At 50.8% G+C, this 23,316-nt stretch overlaps 1 protein-coding gene and 1 pseudogene across 4 annotated transcripts; both read right to left on the bottom strand.

Annotated features, from left to right (window-relative positions):
• Positions 1-343: 343 nt before the first annotated feature.
• On the bottom strand, positions 344-13,128 carry SPINT1 (serine peptidase inhibitor, Kunitz type 1). Of its 4 annotated transcripts, none has more exons than XM_036297547.1 (11): positions 12,970-13,128; positions 12,185-12,724; positions 4,546-4,673; positions 4,202-4,340; positions 3,896-4,114; positions 3,742-3,768; positions 3,281-3,406; positions 3,115-3,165; positions 1,973-2,143; positions 1,714-1,761; positions 344-1,279 (listed from the first exon to the last, which is right to left on the bottom strand). In XM_036297547.1, exons 2-11 carry the CDS (start codon positions 12,639-12,641, stop codon positions 1,062-1,064), a joined length of 1,584 nt encoding a protein of 527 aa, XP_036153440.1. In that variant the 5' UTR covers positions 12,642-12,724; positions 12,970-13,128; the 3' UTR covers positions 344-1,061. The 4 variants fall into 4 exon arrangements, with proteins under 4 accessions (XP_036153440.1, XP_036153459.1, XP_036153430.1 ...); XM_036297566.1 differs by having other exon boundaries at positions 3,944-4,114; positions 12,896-13,104; XM_036297537.1 differs by having other exon boundaries at positions 12,896-13,098.
• A 7,049-nt stretch (positions 13,129-20,177) lies between these two features.
• Positions 20,178-20,895, bottom strand: LOC118675141 (annotated as a pseudogene).
• Positions 20,896-23,316: the final 2,421 nt, after the last annotated feature.

The following is a 23,316-nucleotide window of genomic DNA, read 5'->3' as shown; positions in this document are numbered from 1 at the left end:
GAAGAACCAAGGCTCGAGTCTGTGCCCACCCTCCCCGTCTTCAACTACACGCTGCAGTGAAGACCTGCCCCCGCTACGAAGCAGGCTTGCAGCCAGAATCAAACCAGGAAGGAATACACAGCAGCATTGCCGCTTCCCTGGGCCCCTCCTCCCATGGCCCTCTCACTCCTCCCCTCAGGTGGTCAAACTGGCACTTCTCTCCACCCTCGGGTGCTGGTGCAGTTTCGGGAAGGGTGGAAACCTGCTAAACAGGGTGGCCAAAGCCTGAACCGGTTGGACTGGGCGGTCACATCTCCCCCCAGCAGCCCTGTCCCTCTCCTGGCCCACAGAGCAGAGGCAGAAGCCCCACAGAACAAACCACTTTATTACACTGTGGGTGCACTGGGGCCTGTGTGAAGTAGGGGCGCGGAGGGGGTGTGGTGCCAGAGAGGCCTGGGGAGTGCAGGGAGCTGGGAGCAGCTCTGGCTCCCTGTGCTAGGTCAGGCCAAGTTGGGACTCCCTCTTGGGGGAAGGGAAGAGGCAACAGAGGCCAGATAGCCACTTTCCACTCCTCTCATCCACCTCCATGGCATTAAATAAACAAAAAGCAACTCTGTACAGCACAAAATTCATAGGAGGTCCTTATCTCCGCTCTGGACTGTGCAGAGTGGGAGGGGTAGCGCTGGAGGACAGGGTTGGGCCTCCAGCTTCTGACGCTGCCCAGTCCCCTTCCCAACACCACGGTGTGGGGCAGGCAGCTTTGAACAGGAAACAGGCCTCCAGCTTCCTCTGAAATCCAAGGTAAGCAGGTCCATCTATGGGGCTCCTGGCTCCAAGACCTTCTTTCCTTTCAGACCCTGGAGCCTTCTCAGGAACAAGGGGCTGAGCTTAGCTGAGACATCTCTGACAGGGGCTAGAGCCCTGGCCTCTGAGGCAGACGCCTGAGAAACAGGCAGGAAGGGTCTGGTCCCAGAGTCTTTCCCAGCCCAGGCCTCCTCCTTGGCAAGGAAGAAGCAGGGTCAGGTGAGAGCTGGTGAGAGCCCGTGAGAGGCCCAGGCCGAAGGGCCAAGGTAGCCGCAGGCTCAGAGGGGTTGGGTAGTGTGGTTATAGACCAGGTGCTCTGTGTCCTCTGTGGTGGAAACCGTGGAGCTGGCGGGGGTGGGGGGCGGGGGGTGGTGATGGCTGTGGCGGTATCCGTGGAAGCCCTTCTTCTGGTTCTTTAAGAAGCAGTACCCCAGGATGGCTACCACCACCACGATGCAGGCGGCCAGGAACACCGCAACGGCCACTTCCGCGGAGCCTGGGGGGAGACGGGACAGAATGAAGAGCTCCTGGGACCGGCTCAGTTCTGATGCCCACCCCCCACTCTGTATCGAGAGGACCAAGTCACATGGATGCCAGATGTGGAAGGACCTGCAGCACGTGAGCAGCTGAATGGCTGTATTGGGAGCTCAGTGGGACAGATTCTGTCTGATGGGGCCCTGGGTCTCAGCTCCAAGTTGCTCTATTTGCAGGGAGCTCGGAGAAAGGCCTGGGACTGACAGCAAACATCTACACACTTTACTGTGCTTGCCTCCCCTTCTGTGCTGGGTACGACGATAGCTTGTGACACTCTGTCCCTCTAGCCAACCTCAGGATCCCTCTCAACACCGGTGCAGGCAGTCACAACCCATCGTGTGGAGCTGACTCTGGAGTCGATACTACTCGCTGGTAACGGGGCAGACCTGGACTTACCTACGTTGGGAATGGGGGCTTCTCGCCGCAGACCAAACACATCCTTCTCTACAACATGATGGGGGAGAGACAAGTTAGTATTAAGGGCTGATCCTCAGTTGCTCCCCAGCGCCCCAGACTCCCCACTGCCATCCTCTCCCACCTCCATGTCAGGTGCTCCGAGGACTCGGTGTGACCAGCCCAGGCTTCGGGACAGAGCATAGGGCTCTGGCTAAGCCTTTCCCCTCCCTCATTTCTATCCACCCACTGCCCTGCTCACTGGAGATGCCACGACAGGACTCAAGACACTGCTGCTCATCCTCGAAGTTGTTCTTGTTGCCGTAACAACCGCCATAGGTAAAGCGGGCGCAGCGTTCGCTGAAGGGGTTGTAGTACCAGCGTGGGATGTTCTCCTTGCAGAGGCCCGTGTCTGGCAGGTCCACGCAGTGCCCTGGGAGGCGAGGAGCAGGCAAAGGAGTGAGCAAGCCCACGGGGCCTCCCTGTTACCCTCTACCAGGCTCCACCTCGCTGCTGCCCGCCACCTCCCAATCCACATCATACTGAGGAAGGCTGTGGTTCCAGAAACATCGGGCCCATTTGCAGTATTGCCAGAAGCAAGAAAGACTTATCATGGACAATAATCACAGGCACAGAAGTAACTACCCTGACTCACATAATTATTCCTTTTTCAATCTTCTTGCAGCTTTTCTGATTGTGTCAAGGTCTTGGTTTTCTCTCTAGTCCTGATGGTCTACCTTTTAACAAAAGCAGCTGAGGGCCTAAGCCTTGGTAGACACCCATGCCCAGCTAAAATGTATTAATGTTGTTTTATTATGCTTATTTTAATAGTCAGTCTCAAGCTTTGGTATGTAATAGTGAATTTCCATTTATGGTAGTGATGTGAAATTTCCTTTTTAATACATTAAATTAAAAGAATTGAATAATAAAAATATTAAGTAAATACTATCTCTGTGGTCTGTGGGCGTGGCTACATTCTGAAAGTGTTAAGAGGCTGGCTATGGCCCGGCTGGTGTGGGTCAGTGGTTGAGTGTCAACCTATGAACCGGGAGGTCACAGTTCAATTCCTGGTCAGGGCACATGCCCAGGTTGCGGGCTTGATCCCCAGTAGGGGTCATACAGGAGGCAGCCGATCAATGCTCCTCTCTCATCATTGATGTTTCTTTTTCTTCCTCTCCCTTCCTCTCTGAAATCAATAAAAACATAAAATAAAATATTTAAAAAAAGAGGCTGATTATGCTTGGGAAACAGCCAAAGAAGAGAGCTGGAAGCCCACCCTGGCTCTTCTGCCCACAGCCTGGCACACACAGCAGGCCCTTTTGCACGGTGATAGGAGGAGTGAGATTGGTAGTGTCAGCATCTGCCCTCACCCGGAGGATCTGGGGGGGGGGGGGGGGGGCTCACCTTTGTCACTGGGGAAACGGAAGTTCTGAAGCTCCTCAAACCCGCTGGTGTCTGCAAAAATGAAAGATCAGAGGCACAGCCCCAATAATGGTCTCCCAGGGATGCAGGGTAAATTGTCAGGACCTCCCCGCTGCTGCCCACCACCCCTCCACCTCCCAGGCCTTACATTCATCACAGGTGGCCTCGTCGGAAGCGTCAGAGCAGTCGGGCGTGCCATCACACTCCAAATAGCTGTCGATGCAGCAGCCATTGCTGCAGTGGAACTCGGAGGAGGGACAGGTGTCAGAGCACACTGAGTGGGGGAGGAATTGGGAGGGGGGTGAGGTCATGCTCCAGCAGAGGCCAGCAAGTACCAAGGGTCCATCATCTACCTGGCCCGCTCTGCCCCAACATAGCATCATGACACATCCACTATTTCCCCACCTGCCCAGTTCGTCTTCCTCACACGAACTGGGCAGATCCTGACAGGAGGATGCTAGGCTGCAAGGGGTGGGGTGCTTGTGTTCTGTCCACTTACTATGAGGGGAGGAGTGGGCTGGGCAAAAGCAGCTTGGTCAAGGGCATGGACATGATATGGGCTGGAGATCTGGCAGGAGTGAGGGGAATAGAGAGAGGAGCAAAGCCTACCTGGATGGTGCCTTTCCTTGGAGGAACCTGGGAACGAAAAAACCAAGAAGTGAGAGGAGACAGGGCCAGGCCCTAGAGGGATGAGCTGATGGGGGGCCTGGGAACGGGGGACTCTCATGCCCACCTTTCTGACTAGTGAAGAGAGACCACCTACCTTGAGGGAAAGTCACCTGAGCCCCAAAGCTGCCACGCAAAGGCCCACCTTGTACATCACGGCAGGCTAGCTTGCACTCTTCCTCCCGAAGGTAATTGTTCTTGTTGCCCAAGCAACCTCCATACACAAAACTCTTGCAGATCTGTTCTTTGGGGTCATAGTACCAGCGGGGGAAGGAACCACGGCAGCGGCCCACCTTTTTGGTTACGAGGCAATATTCTGTGAGGAGGAAAGCTTGTGAGGGGGGCCAAGGGGCCAATCAACAGATGGGGGTGGCTCTAGACGCTGCCTACCCACCCCCCTCACCTTCTGTCTGCTTGGCGGAGAGAACGGTGACTGTGATGTTGGCCGTGCTCTCTGGCTGGTCTGAGCTGTCCAATGTCAGCTGGAACAGGTAGGTGCCTTCCTTGAGTCCCCATAGTTCCACCTGGTCCGGATCTTTCCTCTATACATAGGAGTGGCCATTAGGCTGGGACCCCTGATGCCCTTGGGCTCCTCCAGGCCCTCCCAGCCACACAACCACCCAGGGAGAACAGAGGGACTTGCTATTACATGTATCCTCAGCATCTATCCACCTTGGCCTATGGCCCCAGAAAGAAAGGGGGCCCTGGAGAGCTGAGTGGAATCAGGGAGCCAGACCAACGTCTCACCTCTACCCTGACGTCCGGGTCACCCTGCAGTAGGCGCCAATCTGTGTTCTCCACACCCTTCAGCAGCAGGGGTTCCTGGGGCTGTACCTTCAAGTCTATGCCTGCCCAGATCTTGGGGATCCGGGACCCTGGGGGGAAGGTGAGGTAAGGTCAACTCACACTGAACGGACCAGATCTCTCCTAGGGGTGGGGAGCTATATGGGCCACACCTAGACCAACCTAGGACTCAGCAACCAGCATGGGGCACAGGTGGGGACCCACATCTAAACCACCATCTTGCTCTCCATTTATATGTATTATGTCTTTGGTATATTAAAGACATCGTTGCCGAAACCGGTTTGGCTCAGTGGATAGAGCGTCGGCTTGCGGACTGAAGGGTCCCGGGTTCGATTCCGATCAAGGGCATGTGCCTGGGTTGCGGGCACATCTCCAAGTGGGAGATGTGCAGGAGGCAGCTGATCGATGTTTCTCTCTCATCGATGTTTCTGACTCTCTCTATCTCTCTCCCTTCCTCTCTGTAAAATATCAATAAAATATATTTTAAAAAAATAAATAAATAAAGACATCGTTATGTTGTAAGATTTACGTTCTGAAGCAAATTACTGTACAGCATGTGCCATTTGATCCCATTTAGGAAAAAAAAAATTTCAGGGGAGGTTTAGTCCTCTCTTCTACATTAAGTAGGTCTTGTACTAACTGCTTTAAAAAGTTAAAGTGCCGCCCTAGCTGGTTTGGCTCAGTGGATAGAGCGTCGGCCTGCAGACTGAAGGGTCCCAGGTTTGATTCTGGCCAAGGGCACATGCCTGGGTTGCGGGCACATCCCCAGTGGGGGGCGTGCAGGAGGCAGCCAATCAATGATTCTCATCATTGATGTTTCTATCTCTCTATCCCTCTCCCTTCCTCTCTAAAATCAATAAAAATATATTAAAAAAAAAAAAAAAGTTAAAGTGCCCTAGCCAGCTTGCCTCAGTGGATAGAGCATTGGCCTGTGGACTGAAAGGTCCTGGGTTCGATTCTGGTCAAGGGCACATGCCCGGGTTGCAGGTTCGATCCCCAGTGTGAGACACACAGGAGGCAGCCGATCAATGATTCTCTTTCATCATTGATGTTTCTATCTTTCCCTCCTTCTCTCTTACTCTCTGAAATCAATAAAAATATATTTTAAAAAAAGTTAAAGCAACAATATTTTTGAAAAGCCAAATAAGTAAATGTGGAATTAACATCCATCACCCCCTCTGCTGATAGAGACCCTACACACAGAGTCCCCAGGCAGCAATGTGACAAGTCCTGGTGTCCCAGGGAGAGTGGCCACAGGAAGACGGTGCCTGTGCCACCTCAGACAGACCCTGCCTCCAGTTATGAGAGAGTCCAAGGGAACCATGTCCTCCCTCAGCCTGACAGTGCCTGTGTCTGAGGCTCCCCCAGTCTCTGGTTAGGAGCTGGAGAGAGAAACAAAGCACAAAGCAGGATTCCTGCCTGGAGTGGGTTGAATGGTGGCCCCTCAAAGAGTCCATGTCTAACCTCCTGAACTCACGAATGTGAACTTATTTGGAAAAAGGGTCTTTGCAGAAGTAATCAAGTTAAGCATTTCCACATGAGATCATCCTGGATTAGCCAATGACAAGTGTCTTTATAAAAGAGAGGGTAGCCCGGCCGGTGTGGCTCAGGGGTTGAGCATCGACCTATGAACCAAGAGGTCACAGTTTGATTCCCAGGTGGGGCACATGCTGGGTTGCGGGCTTGATCCCCAATAAGGGGCATGCAGGAGGCAGCCGCTCAACGATTTTCTCTCATCATTGATGGTTCTCTCTCTCTCTCTCCCTCTCCCTTCCCCTCTAAAATCAATAAAACTGTATTAAAAAACAAACAAACAAAAAAAAAAAAACCAGCTCCTGTTCCAGTATACCTTAAAAAAAGAAAAGAAAAAGACAGGACAGAAAAATACATAATGAAGGCAGAAAAGGCTGAGAACAGAGGCGGAGACGGGAGTTATGCAGCCACAAGCCAAGGAAGCCCTGGAGCCTCCAGAAACTGGAAGAGATGAAGAGGGACCCTCTTATAGGGTTGTCAGAGGGAGCATGGCCTTGCCAGCACCTTGATTTTGAACTTCTGGCCTCCAGAACTGTGAGACAACAAATTTCTGTTATTTTATGACACCCAGTTTGTAATATGCTGCTACAGCAGCAGCAGGAAATTAGTACTGTCCTTGAAGGGCTTGCAGCCCAGTTAGGCAGGTAAGACCCAACCACACGAAGCTACATGGGAGAAAAGACCCAACAAGATGAAGCCACATGAAGTATGTATACAGGACAAGGAAGTGGATGGACATTCAGAGAAGGGAGAGGCTCTGAAAGACTAGAATAATAAGAAAAGTCTTTTTGGAGGAGGGAGAAAGAATGTATTGATTCTTTTATTTTTGTTTTTATTTGTTTGATTGTGGGGAAGAATGTGCTAGGTTGTTGATGACAACAGAAAATATGAGGGGCTTGGATAGGGTGGCTCAGTGGTTGAGCGTCGACCTATGAACCAGGAGGTCACGGGTTGCAGGCTTGATCCCCAGTAGAGGGCCTGCAGAAGGTACCAATCGATGATTCTCTCATCATTGATGTTTTATCTCCCTCTCCCTTCCTCTCTCTGAAATCAATTAAAAACAAAACACAAAAAACTGTTTAAAAAAAGAAAACATGAGGGGTCAAAGCAAGGAGTTGGGGATTCTCAAGGCTGGTAGAGTGACATTAAGGAGACCAGCTGGCCTGGACAGACCTCAAAGGGCCCTGAATACTGGGCCAGGGCATGTGGACACAGAAGGAGTGACATTTGAATGTTTAACACCTGGTGGTACAGGAAGGGGACACTGGCTGTGAGAGAGGGTGCAGAGTCCTAGAAGCCCTGGCCGCAGCAGACACTGACCTTCTAGATGCGTGATGGAGGCCCAGGAGAGCTAAGGCAGGGCCAAGGGCCAAGGGCTGGGGAGCTGGGACTCTCCTGTTTACCATCTGCCTGAGATTATTTCTATGGAACAAGGAGGCTGGCAAGAGGACCAGTACAGTGGGGCAGGGCAGATGCAACGAGAGTGGCCTGAATTAAGGAAGAGCTAAGGGAATGGCAAGAACGATGTTAGCAACAATGCTGGGCATATGCTTCAGGCTTCTGTGTCTGACAGGTGCTGGGAGATGGGGAGGAAGGGGTAAGGCAGAAGGGAAATCAGATATAGAGGAAATGTGTGCCTTCAGCCACAGAGAATTTAAATTTGAGGGAGGTAGGACCCTCCAGAGGGGAGGTACGCAGTGGGAGCTCCAGAGAGGCCAGGGTTGGAAACAGATGTGGAGTCGTAAGTATTAACAAAGCTGCCACTTGTGGGATGTGTCCTCAGCACCACGCTGGGTACTTCACCCGCCTTACCTACAACACGAGTAAGCAAACGAGGCTTGCAGACCAAATCCAGCCCACCACCTAGTATATTTTCAAATGGTTGAAAAAAATCAAAAGAATTATATTCTGTGACGTGAAAAGTACATCAAATTCAAATTTGTGTCCGAACCAGCCTCGCCTATTTGGTTACATATTGTGGATGGCTGCTTTCACCTTACCACAGCAGAGCTGAATATTGCAACAGAGACTGTATGGTCCACAAAGCATAAAATATTTACTATTTGAAAGTTTATAGAAAGTTTGCTCACCCCTGATCTATATCACCTACCTCCCTAAACAACCTGCTACAACTGCATTCTTTTTTTAAAATATATTTTTATTGATTTCAGAGAATAAGGGAAAGGGAGAGATAGAAACATCAATGATGAGAGAGAATCATTGATTAGCTGCCTCCTGCACACCCCTTACTCGGGATTGAGCCCGCAACTTGGGCATGTGTCCTGACCGGGAATCGAACCATGATCTGGCTCATAGGTCGACGCTCAACCTCTGAGCCATGCCAGCTGGGCTACAACTGCATTCTTATCCCTCCTTCCAGAGGAGAAAATTGGCACCAGAGAGGTTAAATGACTTGCCCAGGGTTGTTCAGTTTCTATATGGCAGAGCTGGGATTCGAACACTGTTCTATCTGATTCCATAGCTTATTCTTTCTCCAAAATGCCATGTTGCAGGCCACTCATTTGCTTACAGGTGTACTTTTGATTGCTTTTATAATCTTGGGATTTTTGTTTTTAGTTTAGGTAATATAGGTACATGACGTAAAATTCAAAAGTACAAAAGGATAGTGAGAATTAAGTTCCCTCTTCTCCTAAACCCCCAAATTCTTTCCAGAGACATCTACTCTTGCTAGTTTGTGTGTGTGTGACTATCAACAGAGATAGTATTGAACTCATAAGCATGCAACAGTTTGTTTTTTTTAGTTGCACATACTCGCTGTATAAATACACCATAATTTACAACTTATTTAACCAGTCCACCAGTCTCCTCTTGATTTAGTGTTCCCTTCTTCCCTTCCTTCTCTACTAACAACTAAGCCATGCTGTCTCAGGATTTATTACTATTATTTTTAAAAAATATATTTTATTGATGTTTTACAGAGAGGAAGGGAGAGGGATAGAGAGTTAGAAACATCAATCAGCTGCCTCCTGCACACCCCCTACTGGAGATGTGCCCGCAACCAAGGTACATGCCCTTGACCGGAATCGAACCTGGGACCCTTCAGTCCGTAGGCCGACGCTCTAGGCACTGAGCCAAACCGGTTAGGGCTATTATTACTATTATTAATATATCACCACTGTTTCCAATTATAGGATGTGTTGGGAGACATTGTGACCTTTCCCATTCTTGCTATTATAAACAATGCTACAGTGAACACCTGGCTGGTAAGTTGTGCTACAAATGCATAATATAGCCACAGCATGAATTCCTACAAGTGGAACTGTGTTGTGGGTAATATGCATTTACAGGTTTTGTGGATATTGCCAAACTGCCCTCCCACAGAGGATCTGCAGAGGGCATGTCCAATGTAAGAGGGAGTTGGAAGGAAGAAGAGAAGGTAAAGAAATAGTAACAGCTGGTTGGATTCTGAGTCCCAGAGATACTTCAGAGGTGACCTCTGAGAGACAAAGCAAAGGGGGCAGTGACTGATTTCTCAGTAAGAAATCAGCTATCTAAAAGGGAAAGAAGACGGAGTACTTGGCAGTCTTCGTAGCTGACAGACAGGCTAGCCCAGGGGTGGGCAAACTTTTTGACTCGAGGGCCACAATGGGTTCTTAAACTGGACCAGAGGGCCGGAACAAAAGCATGGATGGAGAGTTTGTGTGAACTAATATAAATTCAAAGTAAGCATCATTACATAAAAGGGTACGGTCTTTTTTTTTTTTAGTTTTATTCATTTCAAACAGGCCGGATCTGGCGGGCCGTAGTTTGCCCACGGCTGGGCTAGCCCCATCGGCACCCAAGGTGGAAGTGGCAGGCAGAGTGATGTGTCAGACTTTGGGCCAAATCAGCAATGTCCACCCCCACACAGCTGCTTGTCTCCAAGCCCCAGTGCCCAGGAGCAAGGGGCAGGTGACCGGTCCTACCACTCCCTCCTTCCCACCCCAAGAGAGCAAAGGGCCAGAGTGGTAATAAAGCCAGCCCTTCCCTCAGCCGCCTGCCCCAGGATGTCTCCAGGCAAACACAGACTCCACCTCCTAAGCCACTCCTATAAGGGAAAGGGGGGAGAAGGCAGAAGAGGAAGGAGCGAGGTGCTCTGGAGGCCACAGGAATCTGGACTGGACTGGACTGGCCCGGCCACAGGCATGGAAAGGGGAACAAACAAACCCATCCCCGGGAGGATTTCTCTACTTCACACAAGAATAAAAGGTTTAGAAGTCCTAAGCACCTGCCCATCCTGCCTGACAAAATGGCTTTATCCTGCCCTTACCCACTTCCAGTCTCTCTAACTGGACTCAGCTGAGAATGGGTTCCTTGACACCACACAGCTTTCCCCACTCCCCAAAGCACTGCGACACCCTGAAAATGGCCTGGAGCGCACACCCAGTCCAAGCCCTACCCAGCTCCCTCAGTGCCACGGAAATCCCATTCCATCCTGCCTTGTTTGGGGTGGGAAAGTCTCCAGATGAGGACGGCTGGTTCCAAGACCATGTGGTCCGGTCCAGCTCAGCTCTCTGACCAGACTCCAGAGTTTCAGGGCCAGGCCTTGGAGTGGGACTCCCAGGGTTGCCACTGTCAGCTGCAGGAAGGGCACCAGCAGCTCAGGTCAATTAGCGTCATCACCACCTACACTCTGCCACTTCCTTGTGGAACAGGCTCAGGTCCTGGCCCAGAGACGGTGCCCCCTCCTGGAATCCCCATCCCAGAGACCCAGGAGAGCTCCTTGAAGGACAGGAAGAAGAGTGGGCCCTTAACCTGAAGAGAGACTAGTCCAGAAAAGGGCTGGAGAAGACAGTCTCTTCTCCACTTTGCAGAACTGAGATCACCCCCAGACTCAGCCCTTCCTTGGGCTCGGGCCCGGTTACCCCCTGGGCTGTCCTGAATCAGAGGCAGGTCTCTTTCAGAAGGTGGTCTTGTGTGAAAAACAACACAGGCGTTTGGAGGTCCTGCCTGGGGTTGAGCCCCAGGTCTACCATTTATGGGCCAATTATTTATCATGGGAGTCAAGTTTCCTAATCTGAAAAGTGGGATGACAGGAATAGCCCCCTTTCAGAGGTGGCTGTCAGGAGGCTCTGTAAGAGGGTGAATAGTACAGCAATCAGAAAGCTGTAAAGTGCTCACAGAGGTTATCTGCTGTGACCCATCCCTGCCCTGGAGCCCTGCCTGGCCAGAACAGCAGGTGGAGAGAGAGAATGGGGAACAAAGGTCTCTGGAGGGGCCCTCATCTCAGCTAATTGTTCAGTCCCGGGAGAAAAAAGGAGGAGCCCTGGCCCCCACTTTTACCTGATCCCCGGAAGTAAACAAGGTGAGCAGAAGGCTTGGTACCAGATCCTGAGGCAGGGAGAGGGAGTCCTGCCTGGCTCACACGCACACACACCTGCTGGGACAGCTGACATCCTTGCCCTACCAGGTATACATACTGATGAACTGACTCACCCACACCCTTCTCACTCCCACCCCAGAGCCTCTGGCTGCTATGCCCCCTCCCCCTCCCTTTTTGGGTCAACCCCAGGCTAGACTTGTTCTTAAGTGTCTGTGATCAGCAGTTTCCCCCAGACCACCAAAGGCCAATAGGTGGGGGGGCGGGGTGCAGAGATAGATGCTAACCAGTCCCCAGCCCATCCGTGGAGGAGGATTCTCTCCTCCATCAGGCGCCCTTGGTGCCTCAGGCCTGGGGATGCCTGGCCCGGGGGGTGCCCGCTAGTCATCAGGCGGCCTCCAGACAGCTCACTCCCTGACTCAGCAGCACATCAGGGCCAGAACCCAAGAATCCCGAGGAGCTGCCTCCTCCACCGCATACACACAGCCCAGAGCGCCAGCCCATTCAACACCACTCGGGAGCGAGTCCGGGCTTCGCGATGTCACCCCTCCTCCCTCACCAAGCCTGTCCTCTGTTTACTGTGTATTCTGCCTACGTCTAAGGAGGAACGGGGGTAGAGTGGGGCCCTTCTCAGTAACCCCTTCCTGCAGCTCGCCTCTTCCAGGACTCCACAGCCATCTCCTTTTCGAGGTCTCCCTAAATCCACCCCTCGCCGAACCCCCGTCTCACCTCCAAAGCCCTGGGTCCGCAGCTCGCGGTAGGAGCGGTAAACCTCCCTGGTGAGGTAGTTGACGAAGCCCTCCTTGGGCGCGAACTTGCACACAAAGTTCTGCTCGTAGAGGCAGTTGACGAGGAAGCAGGCGGCGGCGGCGTCCTCCCCGCCGGCGGGCTGCAGCTCCACCAGGGCCAGGTTGCAGCCGGGGGTGGTGCAGCAGGCGCGCACGCAGTCCCGGCCGCGGCGCACGGCGGGCGAGCCCAGGAAGGTGGCCCCGTTGCTGACCGAGGCGTCGGTGTCGAGCACGAAGGAGGGCACCCCGGGGGTGAAGCGGTCCAGGCAGGCGGCTCCGGCGGGCAGCGCGGGGGGCGTGGGCGGCGGCCCGGCGTCGGTGCCCGCGAGGCCGAGCGCACACAGGAGCCACAGGGCGGCCGCTGGGGTGCGGGCCTGGGAGCGGGGGCCGCCAGCCATCGTCTTCCCAGGGGCCGTCGCCCTCCTGCCCACGGGGGTCACCTTCACTGTGCCGGCCTCTGGGCTCCGAGGGCGCTGGCGACCTGAGAGAGGGGAGGAGACAGGCGGCGGCACTGGCTCAGCCGGGAGCCGGACCCGCCCGGGGAGCCTTCCCGGGAGGCGGTGCGGCCCGAGGACGTGCTGGGGAGCTCGGAGCGCCCCGCACACCCGGCCGCCAACCCGCGGCCCGAAGGACGGCGAAGGAGGTCACGTACCCGGACACACGCACGAGCGTGGAACAAAGGGCCAAACATGCTCCGAACCCGCTCCGTCTCGGGGCCCCGGTTACCTGCGCAGGTGAGTGGGGTGTGGCCGGGGCGGGAGAGGTTCCGGTCCCGACTTCCTGCGCGGCTCGGGTCGCCGCTTCCGCCCAGGTGCGGGGTTCGCCGGAGAGCTGCCTTCTCCTCCCCCAAGTTTCTGGTGAAACTGAGTCAGCGCGCCCGGGCGGGGCGGACATTAACCCCAGCGCCGCCGCCCCGCCCACGCCCACGCCCCACGCGCCTCGGCCGGCGGTTCCCAGCCCCGCTTCCGGGGCGCCTGTCCCGCGGCCCCGGGACCCCGACCCTCCCCCGCAGCCTGGTCCGGGAGGAGCTGAGCCCGGAGGCGCCCGGCCCTCGACAGCGCCCCCGAGGCTGCTCTGCGCTGGCTCCACCGAGTCCAGCTCGCGGGGGGGACGGTGGGGGGGGAGGGCAGGGGGGGCCTGCGCCCCAGAACAGCACCCCGACGCGCGGAGATCCAGACGCGCCAGGGAAGTCGGTGCCTGAGGGTCGGGCGCTCTGGGTGGGACGGCTGCCTCCCGCTTCCCTTTCGGGAAAGGGCCAGCGTTCCCACCCGCAGGCACTGGGATGGGGATCCAGGCGGAGAAATGGGGGAAAGCCCGATGCAAATGACTTCGCTGTCCTCGTCGGCCCTCGGGAAATCATTTCCATCTCCTGGCGGTGAAAGGTCCGGGAAGCTGTGCGGCTGCGCCTCGGATAAGTGGAACCCGGGTGCCTGCACCTGCGACCACCCTTGCCAGGCCGGGGAAGCCCTTCTGTTGTAATGTACCCTGTTAATCACAGAAGGACCCCTCAAGAAGCCGAATTAAAGAGTCACATTTATTGCAATCCGGGACTACGAGGGAGCCATGCACTCCAAATCTCGAAGTGCCCTCCCGGTGCCCACCACCAGATTTATAGGCAAAGATCACAAAGGTATTGATTACATCCCAGGGTTTGGAATGAGGAACCTGGTTCGAAAAATAGCAGTTTACAGAAGCAGAATTAAGCATGTTAATTATAGTTTTGGGTCTCCGGATCACTGAGTTGACAGAAACATTATCTGGGACCGCTGGGTTGACAGGGAAACATTATCGGGAACCCTCGTGTCTTGGGATAATTGTGCTGTCCTGGTTCCCAGGTACAGAGGAATTTGCTTTCTAAAACCAGGAAGATCACAATCAATGGGATATTCACATTACAATCAATAAGGCATTCAATCGAATGGGGTGATTTATACAATTCAGAACATCAAAATAGCTTTTCTTTTGTTAAGCCAAACAGCAGGGTTAGAGTTAAACTATAGTTTCTACCTGAGATGATTGCTACCATACTTCACTTCTTTCTGCCAGAGTGAGGAACAGATGGTTTCCCGCTGCCGGGCTTCTCCTTGACCGCAGTGGTGCCCTTTTGTTGGAGTTTGTTTACTTTGGAGTCTCCGTCAGAGCTGAGTCCCTGTTAGTGCTCTCGGGCCAGCTGCTCCCTGCCTGGTGCGCAGGTCTTCCAGTGAAATGTCATCCTGGGGAGCTAGAGGTTCCAGCTCACCAAAGTAGCTGAGTGAGTGACCTTCACAGAACCGTGGATTCCTTGTAGCCATGCTCGTTGCTTTTCCTGAGTGAAGAATTCCTCTTAAAGACCATTCTTTACAAAGCAAGAGTGGTCCCATTAATTCTCTTCCAAAAAGAGACTCCATATCTTTTCATGATGACTTAACCCCTGACCCCTTCATGGGGAAATTCTTCCTAATATGTTATCTAGAACAGCTTTACCTACTAGGTCTTGTAGCAAAACCTTTGGTCATTTTCCTGACTGAACTGCAACATCTCCCCGCTGTCCACATTATGGGTGGGAATCTGGGGTCTGTCTCCCTTTCTCTGGATTTTCTGAGTTTTACCACAGCCTCTGGCACAGTGCTACACATAGGGCAATCAATGATGGTATGCTGGGACGGAAGTAAATGATTGTGTAGTTACTGGGAATGAAGGCTTTTAAAAAATATATTTTTATTGATTTCAGAGAAAAATGGAGAGGGAGAGAGAGAAACATCAATGATGAAACTGGCTGGTGTGGTTCAGTGGTTGAGCATCGACCTATGAACCAGGAGATCATGGTTCAATTCCCAGCCAAGGCATATGCTTGGGTTTTGGTCTTGATCACCAGTGGGGCCTCAAGAGGCAGCCAACCAATGATTTTCACCATTGATGTTTCTGTCTCCCTCTCCCTCTCCCTTCTTCTCTGAAATCATATTTAAAAATAAAAATAAAGAAAGCCCTACTTAAAAAAAAAAAAAAAAGGAACAATGATGAGAGAGAATCATTGATTGGCTGCCTCCTGCATGCCCCACACTGGGGACCAAGCCCACCACCTGGGCATGTGCCCTGACCGGGAATTGAACCATGACCTCCTAGGTCATAGGTTGACACTCAACCACTGAGGCACACCGGCTGGGTGGGAATAAAGGGTTCTATTATTTAATTCCTGTCTCTCTTCCCCCCCCCCCCAATATCTTATACATATAAGAATCCTAACAAGGAGACTACTACCTTATGGTAATACTACATTACCACATATTTATCATTACATCCATTATACACACCATTGCAAAACCTAATTTTATCAAGCACCAACAGTGCCCAAACCCTGTACCTCAGTACTTCCCACATTTGGCCCCATCTACTCAAACCAAGAAAGTAGGTACTATTTTTATTCCCATTTTACAGATGAACAAACAGGCTCAGACAGGTTAACTAACTTGTTAATCACGTGGCAGTTAGCAGAGCGGGGATTGGAGTCCCAGCAAGCAACTCTATTGCTTCAGTGAGCTTTTCCACACTTAGAATTCTGAGTTCAGATGGAAGTTCCACCTTCACCCCAGATTCAACTTGACTGAAACAAAAACTCATTTTCAAGTGGTGAGCGGCCACCATTAGCTGAGAGACTTACTGTGTGTCAGGCACTGGACATCTATAATTGCTAATGCTCAGACAACTCAGAATGATTTCCACTTTGCAGAGGTTTACTGACTCTATCAAGGTCACATGAAGAGTGGGAGGCAAGCCTGTCCAGGGGTTGAGCTTGTGAGCGTCACACTCCAGACGACTGGGTTTAATTCTCTTCTCTGCCACTTACTATCAGTGTGCCTTAGTCTCCTTGTTTACAAAATCGGGCTTCATGGGGTTATTAGGAGGATCATGTGGATTAACACAGAAAAAATATGTGACACTGAGAACTCAATAAGTGTTATTGGAAAAAAGGGACAGAGCCAGAATTTTATCCCGTCTCTCTGACATCAAAAACTACACTTTTCCACCCTGGCTGGTGTGGCCCAGGTGGTTGGGTGTCGTCCCTCTCTCTGGTGCATCAAAGGATTCCTGGTTCAACTCCAGGCCACGGCACATGCCTGGGTTGCAGGCTTTCCTTCTCCTTCCTCTCTCTCTAAAAATCAGTAAAAAACTGTGTAATGTTTATGTTTGTTTGTTTCCCCCCACGTCCCGCGTGGTTCAGGGTTCAGGATCTGGGAGAGGGCCGCACGCAAATGAAAGAGACAAGACAAGAATAATAATTTGGAAATATTGGGGGGCCAGGCGGGCAAGTCCAACTCAAGGGGAAGGACTTCCACCGGTGCTCAGGCCTCACCAACCTTTTATTGGTTTGGGATCCACCATGGCCCTTAGGCAGGCAATTTCCAGTAACAGGCAGACTAGCCATCAGCAAGGATTTACATAATAAGGAATGGGGAAGTTGCTTCAGCCACCATTGTCTGGACTAACAGTGGGTGCACAGCTCTGACCTTTGCCAGGCCTTCAAGGGTCACCAGCCTTCCGGCTTCCGTGTCCACACGTCTTTGCTCGTGAAGACAATAGGCAGCTTCCCACAAAAAACAAAGAAACAAAAACACTACACTTTTCCTACTATCTTAAGCTGCTTCTGATAAAAAGAAAAACTACACATGAGAGGAAAAAAGATGGTCTAACAAAGTGGTGAAAGTAATGGCATTTGAATGGTGGAAATACGGGGTATTTCTTTTTAGTCTTTAAATTATTTTCTTTTTAGTTTTTAAATTATTTTCCAAGTTCCCTTTAGTGAACATGGACTGCTTCCGTAATGAAGAGAGAAATATATCATGATAACCTCCACATTCCTCATATTTAACCCCAAAATTGCTCTTCTCTCCTGGCCTCATTGTCCCAGCCACTTTGGAGTTATCTGTACCCCCTGCCTTTCCTTGGGCTTTCCCTGCAAACATCCAGACAGCCCCTGGGTCCTGACAGTCTTCCCTGGTATTCGCTCACATCCATCCCTTCTTGCCTGTTGCCACTGCTGCCCTTGCTCTGGGCTCTGTGCCAGCTTCCAGATGGACTCCCAGCCACCCTGCACACTGCATAAGGTTCTCTCCTCCAGCCCTGCCTTCATCTGCCCTTCACTTGTCAGACCCTCATTGACCCCAAGAGCCTCTCTGGCAGTGTGTATAGAGCCAGCTGTTATCTGGACGGATTCATGAAGTTCTGTCTGTGAAGAGACAGAGTGTCAGAGCTGTTGGGGGCCTTAGTTAAAGGCCTTCGCCTTATGTATAGCCTTATATAGTATACTAGAGGCCGGGTGCACGAAATTCGTGCCCTGGAGGGGTGTCCCTCAGCCCAGCCTACACCCTCTCCAATCTGGGACATCCCTTTCACAATCCAGGACCACTGGCTCCTAACCACTCACCTGTCTGCCTGCCTGATTGCCCCTAACTGCTCCCCTGCCTGCCTGATTGATGCCTAACTGCTCCCCTGCAAGCCCAATCGCCCCCAACCACCCTCCCCTGCCAGCCTGTTCGCCCCCAACTGCCCTCCCCTGCCGGCCATCTGGTGGTGGCCATCATGTGGCGGCCATCTTGTGATGACGTGAGGGCGCGAGGGCCACGTAGGCTTTTATTAGTATAGATAGGAAACGGAGGCCCAGAGATTTGACCTTGATTTGTTCAGAGACATACAGCTAGTATGTGGCAGAGGCCAGCCCAGACTTAAGGGCTCTTGACTGCCAATCTTGGGCCCTTTTCATGATGATTATGACTTGCCCTTCTACAAAGCATTTCCAGATGATATTGTTTCCTAATTCTGTATTGCAGGCCCAGGGCCAAGTGTCTGGATGAATTAGCTCTTTTGTTAGACCATGTGGTTCACTCCCCCTCTGTGAACTTGGAGAATAGAAGACCTGGGTTTATGCTATAGCCTTCATTCCCTTTGAGATCAAACAAGTATGCCCTGGCAGGTGTGGCTCAGTTGGTCAGAGCATCGTCCAGTTGTGGATTCGATTCCCGGTCAAGGCACATACCTAGGTTGGCAGTTCGATCCCCCAGTAGGGTGCATACTCCATGTTTCTCTCTCCCGCTTCCTTTCTCTCTAAAATCAATAAAAACAGCCCAGCCTGCATGGCTCAGTGGTTGAGTGTCGACCTATGAACCAGGAGATTACAGTTCCATTCCCGGTCAGGGCACATGCCCGGGCTGTGGGTTCGATCCCCAGTGTGGGGTGTGCAGAAGGCAGCTGATCAATGATTCTCTCTCATCATTGATGTTTCTATCTCTCTCTCCCTCTCCCTTCTTCTCTGAAATCAATAAAAATATATTTTACAAATAAAAACTAGAAACATATGCTCTGGTGAGGATTTAAAAAAAGATGGTAGACCGGACCTCTCATCTTCCTATATGTGCAGGCTGCCCCTCCCACTAAGAGGGGGCATCTATCTTTTCCTTCCCTTTGAATCTATAACGTGCTTTGACCAATAGGACACAGTAGAAGTGCTATCACATGACTTTTAGGCTTCAGCCTGTGGCTTCCATTTTCCCCTCTTCGAACCATTTGTGATGTAAAGAAGTTTGACCACCCTGTAGGAGAGAGGCCACCCAAAGAGAGCAGGAGAGATTTATCAGGGAGAGAGAGGGGTCCAGCCGAAGAGCTGCATTAACATTCTTAGTCCCAATCTAGTCACCCCAGCAGAGATTAGCTGCACCTGCCAAACCCAGCCCAGCAACCTTTTGGTGCACAGGACAATGCCCATCCAACTGAGCCACTCTGGTCAGGGCAAGAGTTATTATTATTTTTTAATCATAGAAAATGATTAATTTAGCAGAAATTTTATTTTCACTCTTTTTAAAATATATATATCTTTATTGATTTCAGAGAGGAAGGGAGAGGGAGAGGGAGAGAGATAGAAACATCAATGAGGAGAGAGGATCATTGATTGGCTGCCTCCTGCATGCCCCCTACTGGGGATCAAGCCTGCAACTTAGGCATATGCTCTGACTGGGAATCAAACCAGTGACCTCTTGGTTCCTGGGTCTGCTCAACCGCTGAGCCATACTCAGCCAGGCTATTTGCAAACTCTATAAAGATAATTACAAACACAAAGTATCCTTTTAAAAGTGCCCCAAATCAAATCAAAGTCACATTATCAAAGTAAAATACGACATTAAGAAGTCATTTAATTTGTAAGATTTTAAAAATACATAATTTTATTGATTTCTTGGCAACATTTATCTGGTTGAGTTCCTGGCAGCTCATCCTGTTGATAGCTGCATCTGAAATATCCTGTGCTACATTTTTACATTAGGAAGAAATAACATATAGAACTGCTCAGACCCTGAGACCCTTGTCCTATCTAACAATTTGATTAATAAAGCCTATTTTCTACCCCCTCCCAATTTTACAGTGGCTTATCTTCATTTAGATATTGTGCCCTAGCTGGGCGCTCAGTGGTTAGAGCATCCACCTTCGGACTGAAGGGTCACGGATTTGATTCCGGTCAAGGGCATGTGCCTCAGTTACAGGCTCGACCCCCGGCCCTTGTCTGGGAGTGTGCGGGAGGCAACCAATCAATGTTTCTCTCACATCGATGTTTCTCTCTCACAGTCTCTACCCCTCCACTCTCTCTAAAAATCAATGGAAAAAATATCCTCGGGTAAGGACTAACAACGACAGAAAAAGATATTGTAAGTTCATGAGAAAAGAACAAATTTTCTTATGGTGAAAAAAAATCTTAGGAACAACAAATTACAAATATTCAATTTTTTAATAAAAATGTTTTCCTTCCTCACATGTGAACATCCAATAAATAAAACATACATAATTATTCTGGGTATAGAAACTAGTAATTCACTTATGAAAGAGGTGCATTTTGGTATACTTGGTGGTAAGGTTTTTTTCTTTTTTTAGTTTTATTTGTTTGTTATTCTTAATAAATCTCACTTTGACTGGACTTAGACCTATAGATGGAAGCTCTCAGAGAGAACAGCGTATGGCTTTTGGCAGTCCGTTCCTGGCATTTTTTTTAAAAAAATATATTTCTTTATTGATTTCAGAGAGGAAGGGAGAAGGAGAGAGAGATAGAAACATCAATGATGAGAGAGAATCATCGATTGGCTGCCTCCCGCATGCCCCACACTGGGGATTGAACCTGCAACCGGGCATATGCCCAGGCTGGGAATTGAATTGTAACCTCCTGGTTTATAGGTCGACACTCAACCACTGAGCCACACAGGCTGGGCTCCCCCAGATTCTTTATTTGAGTACAAACTCATCAATTTCTGTAGAATTCTGGCTATGGTACCAGGCCACAGGAAAGGTCTGAAATATCTAAAAGTCATTTGATTAGAGAAAAATGTCTTCTTGAGACTTGGAGGCAGCCATTCATCACTCACTTGGCGTTGAAGGCATTCCTCAGTGAACTTCTTTCCTAGTCTCCAGAGGAAAGTGCAGGATCTGAGTTCCCAGAAGGGTTGCTGCCAGCTGGAACACTGACCAGCAGAGCATCCTTGCAGGCATTCTGCATGCAGTACTGTTGATCCTCTCCACCCCAGCCTCCAGCCTGAGCTGCTCCACCAGGCACTGCGGGGCGTTCACACAGGCCCCAGAAGACAAGGCCACCACACTGTGCTCTGAGGGCAGGCACAAATTCCAGTGTGGTGGGTAGCCCATAAGTGGCCACCAGTAATCCCCACCTGCTGTTGTGTCATCTCTCCCCCTGGAGTGTGGCTGGACCTAGTGGCTGGCTTCTGCTAAGCAAAACGTCATGGGGTGTCACTTCCTAGATTAGGCTACGAAAAGACTGTGATTTCCAGTCTTGCTTGACACCCTCTCCCTCTTCTGGTGCCTTGGATCTAGTGGAAGCCACTATATGTGGTGAGTATCCTCTAGAGCAGCGGTTGCCAACCGGTGGTCCGCGGACCCCTGGCGGAAGGTTGGCGACCGCTGCTCTAGAGAAGTCCACAAGGCAAGAAACAATGTCTCTGACCAACAGCCTTGGCCGGCACCTGGCTTGCAGCCTTCTGAGCATCCCTAAGCCAGAGGCGCCAGCCAAGCCACCTCCGGAAACAGTGATATAATAAATGCGCATTGTTTTAAGCTACTAAATTTGGGGATAATTATTATGCAGCAATGTGTATATAACTAACATATTCATTAACGGAACATATTAGGACATCAAACTATAAACAGTTTATTTGGTACAATTTTTCAGGGAGCTAATATGACCATAAATATTAAATTCTCCTATAATTTTACACATCCTCTGTCCTTGTAGTTCTACCTCTAGAACTTCTCTTAAGGTGGGGAAAAAATCATGAAATGCAAACAAAGGAATAGTTACAGGGATGTTCAGAGCAGCACTAGAATGGCAAAAATTGGTAGCAATCCCATACATCTAATAACAGGGCATTGAGTAACTAGATCATGGAATTGCCTCTAACAGAACAGGTTGGACTCCATTAGTGAGTCTTGAAAAACAAAGTGACTTGCTTTCAGCATTTGAAAAAAAAAATAACATGGAATAGAATGGAATAGAATTAAAAAATACCCCATATTTCCACCATTCAAATGCCACTACTTTCACCACTTTCTTTGTGGGTTTATTAATGATAGCCATTCTGACAGGTGTGAGGTGATATCTCATTGTGGTTTTAATTTGCCTTTCTCTGACGATTAGTGATTTTGAGCATCTTTTCATATGTCTATTGGCCATCTGTATGCCCTCTTTGGAGAAGTGTCTATTCAGATCCTCTGTCCACTTTTTCATTGGATTGTTTGTTTTTAGTTTTGAGTTGTTTAGGTTCTTTATAAATTTTGGATATTAACCCCTTATCAGATGTATCATTGGAGAATACCTTAAGGAGCCTCACATTATTAATAACTAGAGGCCAGGTGCACGAATTTGTGCACAGGTGGGGTCCCTCGGGGTGGCCTGCGGAGATTGGGCCCCAGCTCGCACCCCCAGCCTCACAGCCCTGCCTGGCACCCCCGCCTTGGCCTGGCACCGCCCCCTCACCTGCTCCACCATCCCACTTGCGGGGTGATTGGTTGGGGCTGGAGGCCTCCCCAGTTGGGGGGCCCTCCCACCCCACCCAGCTCCCTCAGCGCCTGGAAGCCAGCTGCGGCCCTGCCTCCTGCCACCTCCTGCCAATGCTGGTCGCCATCTGCGGGGCAATCTGCGGGGTGATTGTGCCCCCGCTTGCACCTGCCTTGGCCTGGTGCCGCCCACTCACCTACTCCACCATCCCGCCGAGGTCCCGCTCTCATCGGGGCCCCATCGGGGCTGGCAGCACCTCCACTGTTGCCCATGCTGGCACTGCATCGCCAATGCCTGCCATGTTCCGTGCCGCCCCCAGGTGGTCAGCACATGTCATAGCAAGCGGTCGAACTCCCGGTCTCCCAGTGGAACTCTCAGTCAAATGACTGCCTAAGGGGACAATTTGCATATTAGGCTTTTATTATATAGGATGGGAATAACTCATTCGTGTGCCCTCGAGTTTTACCAGGTCCACACTGTTTGCTGATGCAGAATCCCACCAACCTCCAGTTTACAAATTAGGAAACAGGCTCAGAGAGGCTCCATGCATGAACCTGTCTATGTCTCTATGTAGGCAGCCATGAAGTTTGCATATTTATATTCTCAATTAAAGTTCTGTTAAAGGTCTAAATACCTCTCCTATCTCTCCACTTCTTACTATCAGCAACACTACCTCCCCTAGTCAAGCCCTAAGCGATGGCCTCTTAACTGCCTCCTCCAGCCCTTCTGCACCCTCTGACCCTCTCTCTATTCAATGGCCAGAGTGATCTTTTAGAAATTTAAATCTGATTATGTCAGTCTGCCCAACCACCATTGCTTAAGATTTTGCAGTGATTCCCAAGGCTCTTAGAATAGAGATAAAACTCCTTAACACGATTCACCGGGCCCTGTGTAGACACTTTCACACCTTCTGCTCATGGCCCCCTCCTTTCGGTTCCAATCCCTTGGACTCTCTGTTCTTTGTATTCATCATCTCCTTTGTGTCACAGAGGCTTTGCATATGGTCTGCCTTCTGCCAGGGCCACTCCTCCTGGCCCTTGTGCCTAGTTCACACC

The sequence above is a fragment of the Myotis myotis genome, unplaced genomic scaffold (assembly GCF_014108235.1).
Source record: "Myotis myotis isolate mMyoMyo1 unplaced genomic scaffold, mMyoMyo1.p scaffold_m19_p_1, whole genome shotgun sequence".
NCBI classification, from domain to species: Eukaryota; Metazoa; Chordata; class Mammalia; order Chiroptera; family Vespertilionidae; genus Myotis; species Myotis myotis.
The sequence above is the reverse complement of the archived record's forward strand: the minus strand, read 5'-3'. Positions and strand labels throughout refer to the sequence as shown.